General features: G+C 30.9%; 1 protein-coding gene across 2 annotated transcripts in view; it reads left to right on the forward strand.

Annotated features, from left to right (window-relative positions):
• The window catches only part of LOC106682859 (ankyrin repeat and LEM domain-containing protein 2 homolog), a gene marked incomplete at its 3' end in the record, with an annotated part of 31,537 nt that overhangs the window by 7,526 nt on the left and 18,011 nt on the right, over positions 1-6,000 (forward strand). For both annotated transcript variants that reach the window (XM_067045919.1, XM_067045918.1), the window contains 1 exon segment: positions 1,584-1,892. In XM_067045919.1, the coding sequence (XP_066902020.1) occupies positions 1,584-1,892 (309 nt within the window).

Below are 6,000 nucleotides of genomic sequence, written 5' to 3' on the forward strand. Positions count from 1 at the left end.
TTAATAAATGACTCCTGAACAATTTCTCAGCTTGTTCTAGATTTAAAAAAATTTTAATTAGGTATTTATGCATTATTTTTCCCTTTAAATCAAACTCCACATCTTATTCTGTATCTGTACGAAACTTTAACCTAGAAATGTTCTGTATCTGCATCAGCTGCTTGATAGCTTTTCACATATTTATATCAAAACAGTGTCAGTCAATGAGAACATGACCTATTTGATTTCTACTTTTTCGATCTGGGGACAACTATATTTCCTTATGTATTTCTTTATGGGGGAAGTGAGACTCTATGCTTCTAATTTCATTTTAAATTTTGTGCTTTCAGAACATACTAATAGTGGTTCAATAAATTCTTCAAAGTTAGGCCACTACTTATTATCATTTATGATCTCATATCAATTATTTCTTTCCCTCTCCATTTTATCTCCTGAAGTGCTGCAATATCCACACCATATTGGAGCAATACACCTTCCTGATTCCTACTTATCCCAGCCGGCACAAATCCTCTCACATTTCACATACATAACTAACATTAATCATTTAAAAGTTTCTTCGACTCGCTTAGGTAATTCACAAAAAACAGTCCAGCTGTCCCTTAAAAGAATTATAACTTCATAGGATTTAAGGGAAGCGGGTTGTCATCCTCATGTCAGATAGAGCTACCTCAAAGCCTTTTGACTTACTTTTCCGTCCTGGGCGGTTTCCTAGGAAAGATAACCCTAGGGTAAGTACTATAGGTGATCTTGAGTTCCGTTTGCTGTTGTGTACTGCAGTGGCTTATTGTGGTAAATTACCGGGTGATGAGGCCGCCACTTGCCTATGCCATATAAAAATTTACATTCATTTAATTTGTTTGTTAATCAAAAGTATAATTGAAGAGTGCCAGGGAATAACAATAGGAGTTAATTTTTTTAACATTTGGGCTATCAATGCCAACTGCTGGGGTTTGATATTAACTTTCTATTCCACTATTCATTCATTTAATGAAATGAAGAAACTTATATGTATTACTGTTAAAAAGTATATATTTAAAAAAAGTTAGATTTTCCCTATTTGTTGAATAAAAAAGTATAAAATGTGACTGATTGTTTTCCCCTGTACCCTTCAATAATTAATCTACCAATAAAATATTTTCGATTAATATACAGAAGTAAAAAAAAAAGTTATAGTGTATTTTAAAAGCTGTGAGGAAATTTTTACTTGCCAAAACTGAATTCCATAAAATCAGAATGGGTAAAATTAGGGTGATAGAGAGTGCAGTCTTTAGATATTAATTGGTAAGTTTACAATTGAAAAAAAATAAATAAACAAGGGAGTTCGTTCATTATTGATTACTTGACATATCAACTTATTCCCTCTGTATATAGATATATGCAACTCATTTAGCATTATCTGTAGTTGTCCATTTCACTCTAATTAAAATGCATTAGTATGAATTTGTTTTTTGTTATTACCAAATTGAAAACTGCAATTTTTTCCTGTTTAATTATTTGGTTATCCTCTTAACTTTATTATTTATTAGTAATTAAGAATACTTCTCATAATTTCTTAAGTTAAATAAAAGATTTATTTGTTACAGGAAGGATCTCGTTATAATGCTTTGCACGTAGCTGCCAAGTCACACTCTGCAGTTATGTGCCATTATATTCTCTCAGTGATTTCGAATCCTGAATTTTTCCATCGTTTGTATGGAAATAATAAAGCAAGTAACGAAGAACGAATCAATGTGTTACTTGATCTGTATTTGAACATGCCAGACAAAGGTTGTAATGAAACGCCATTACATTTTGCCAGCAAGCTTGGAGCTCTGGAAGTTGTTAAGGTTCTTGTGTGCTATCCTCAATGTGATAAGGCCAGACGTAATAAGGATGGATTGATGCCCATAGATGTAATCCTATATATTTTATTATTTTTATGTTATAAGAAGTTCTTATATATAGGTTCTTATAAGTTCTTATATATAGGTTCTACAAGTTCTTATATATATAACACCTTGACCCTGGGGGCTTCACTGGAAAAACATAATTTTTGTTTTTTATATTTTCTTTTCTTTTAATTTAAATAATTCAGGAGTAGCTAACAAAAATGATCTTGTGGGCCAATTTGGAACTCTGCAGGCCACATATACAATTATATATCCCCATACTAAATTTATATCCACTATAGATTTTTTTGGAGTGCAAAATTGAAACATAACGAGTTATTATTATTATGTTTACTATTTCTTACATGTAAACACATACTAATAATGATACTATTGTAAAGGAAAACATACCTCTAAAACTGAATTTTTTTTCTACACCACAGGAATCAGGCCATTATGCCATTTTCCCTCTCATAGCCCAATACAAGTTTACTTTTGCCCTTAATTGGTCCGCGTTCTGCTGAATATCTTCCAGACCAATATACATCAAAAGATGATCTCCATCCATGTCTCCCATTTTACATAGAGGACATTTCTGTGAATCAACATTGTCTATTTGATGAAGGTGTTTATGGAGCAGATTATGTCCTGTTACTAGGAGAAAACAAGCCACTTCCTCAGCTCTACTAAGATTATCGGGCTTGAACTTTCTGTCTAGCGCTTTTACTGTCCTTACAATAAGAACTTATAATTGATTTCACTGTTCTGTAGTAAAGTGGTCAGTTAAAAATGAATTATAAAAATATAATGATGCCCAAATAATGTATTTTTTTAATGCACTTTTCACTTCGTTGGCCATTATAAAATAAACAGATTTTGTAAAAGTGTGATAAATCTTGTGGGTACCCCTGAATTAGCTAAATAACGTGTAAATACATCTTTTTTAACCATGATAACTGTTGACGCCATTGTGTGCTTATATAATACTGAATTTTTCCTGTATGCTGATACATGAATGTTTTGTGGTTTTTTTAACTGAATTACTGAATAAGGACTCTAAAAAGTTATTGTATATCTACTACATTTTCTATAAAACATTTAAACAATATTAAATAATCCAAAAAAATGTATTATTCTTTTAAGATTTTATCTGCTATTGAAAAGATAATCAGTCATTATTACATTAAGGATTTTCCATAAACATCCTTTTTTACAATGCTAGTTGACTGGTATGCCACAATGGAATTTATGTTTAGTTTTGTTATCTTATGTTAGAATTAAGAAGGAAAATAACAATACATGATTATACAATCTAATATTTTTTTTTACTGGTTCTTCTAATATTAACTGATGATGTTTCATGGCCTTATAAAAAAAACATTATTATAATAATCGGTATTTTTGAAATTTCACTGAATTTCCTTCCTCCATTTCATATTGTTCAGTGGGCTTCAGCTTTCCTATCCCCCCTTACTCCTATTACAATTCCTTATTATTTATTTAACTGTGTATCACCAATTTACCGTTTTGATAATTTGTGTGCTGACAGCGTGGAAAATCAAAAAAAATGTTAAGAACAAATTTTTCAGAATTCAATTTACAGTTAGGCATCATAATAATTTATCTATGAGCTGAGGAGACTCCAATGCCTGTCAAAATGATTACTCCTCAATAACTGAATACCTCAATTACAATAATGGATCCTTAAGGAAAATTGAATTATGAAATGATTTCGTTTTTTTCAATTTCCACTCCATTTGTATACAAGTTTTCATAAAAAATAATTTTTTAAATCACCAACAGGTGATTTTTAGCGATTCATGTATGTTCTTAAAATAAAATTTAATTTGCTATCAGACTCCATAAAAAAATCATCTTATTCCATTGGAAAGTCCAGAGTTAGGTTTTGTGAATCCTTTGATTTAGTATAAACATGGATGTGGTTCTTATACCTGATGTTTAAAAATATAATACTTGTAAAAAGCAAAATAAGGTTTATAATACTTGATATATCGTACAAAGTATACATTTCCTGTTCTTTTATTACTTTTTATGATTATACTAGGACTGTTTTAAACAGCTATCCTCCAACATAATTTCACTTATCTTCTCTGAACCATACATATACTGACTCAAATTCACTATGAACTGTACTAAGATAGCCTGACTCCTTTCACTGAGGTCTATTTTTCAATTAGGGTTATACTTTCCTTCCCCTAGCTATATGTATTTATATTTACTGTACACTATTTAAAATTGAACTTAACATGGCTAAAGTGTCTAAGAGACTGAGGTGTAAATGGGCTAAGGCCAAATATAAAACTGGCTTGACCTCTATTGAAATCAAAGGTATTTATGCAAGTTCTAGTTTTCTCTGAGTAATTAATGTCACATGATAGTTTGTCAATTGAATATTTTCACTGTAAAGTTATGATTAAATTTCAACATCACTACCAGTAATTGTCATAACATCCCTTTGTTCTATGACTTAAATGAAAATTTAAAGTAAATTAAATTAACTAGCTGTGCCCTGCTTGGGGGCGATGGTAACACGCCTGTCTACCAACCCATAGGTTGTGAGTTCGAGTCCTAGCCCTAACTAGGATTTTTTCAAGCATATAATTACATAATACTCACTCACAGCCTCCCCTCGGGCATTTGTGAGGCCTGTTAGCCAATGGGTGGGACTCACAAAAATAGACGTGGGAATGACGAACCCACTCTATGAAAACCTCATCAAGAAATGAGTGATATATTTCCGTAGTACATCGCACAAGGCCTTGGACCTCTACAGTCTCGTGCCAGAAGAAGAAGAAGAAGCTGTGCCCTGCTGTGTAATTCAGGTATTCCCCGAAGTAAAAGTCGGGGTTTATTACCCAAATTAATTGTTATATGCTGGTATAGCTGGTTTGAATATATAAGTGGACTGTATTATAAATAAATTACAATAATGGTGAACAAAATGAAATAAACCTCTATTATTCTTTTAATCTTTTCAATTTGTTTTACGATTTAACAAACTGAAACAATTTAACAACTACCAAAAGTGGTTACAATGTCTATTAGTTTGGTTAGTTATAATTTTGATTATTTATTAAATTGATTAAGGGAATGTATTACAATTTACTTGATTGAGATCTTCTTTGGAGCTTGAAGATTAGTTCTTATTCTGTGTTTAGTCGTCTTATCCTGATCCTGTTCCCTGCCTGGCTGTGTTAATTAACTATTCACTCATCCCGAGTGTTAGTTGTCTATCAGCAAAAAATTGACCTAAGATAGCCTGAGTTCACTTATCAGTCCTGGTTCTCACTCATCTGTCCCTCTTCACTTGTACAGGTCAATATTAGCTACTCACTGCTCTCACCTTTGTAGGGACCAAGATGGTTTCCCACGCCTCCTACTTCTTATCTTTGCCACTAGATGGGATCATGAATTTCTGTTCAGATGTGAACGGACACCTTGCTCAAACACCTGCTGTTCCACCTGCATAAAATTTGTATTAAACACATCTGTTCCATACACATGAAGAATATTTAACCAAGTATATTTAAATTTTATGTAGAAAAACAGAAGGACCAATCAGTAAAAAAAAAATTTGCAGAAAGTATCTTCAGTTTGATGGCTTTCTATTGACAATTTTTTTTTTTTTTTTTTTTTTTTTATGAACACTATGTTTTGAACTATTTTAAGAAAAATTACAATATCTCGATATTAAAAATATTTTTAGTTCTTTCTTCTTGCAGTATAAATATGCATTGGAAACTTCATATATACCAGTATATAAGTCTGAAATATCAAAGTTCCAAAGATTGTTGTAATTAAAAAAAAAAAAGTACATAAAATAATATTTATATATTTATTCTTCTTTGTTGCATTAAAACATGAGAAACAGATTGCAGCAATAATTGTACAAACATAATTAAATGTAATGACAATACTTTTACTAATAACCAGTATTTTTATAGCTCCTTAAGTTACAGAATAACCTTATAAATAATGTTAATGAACTTTTTGTTTGAATAACCCCAATTCTAGAGATTAAAAGTAGATTAATTATAATTTCTTGATCTATCTCCTTTAATAAATGTTTATATATTTAACCTAATAAAGTTAGTCTTTATTAGGTTAATTA

This window comes from Halyomorpha halys, unplaced genomic scaffold (genome assembly GCF_000696795.3).
Source record: "Halyomorpha halys isolate HHAL.00 unplaced genomic scaffold, Hhal_1.1 Scaffold447.1, whole genome shotgun sequence".
Classification (NCBI taxonomy): Eukaryota; Metazoa; Arthropoda; class Insecta; order Hemiptera; family Pentatomidae; genus Halyomorpha; species Halyomorpha halys.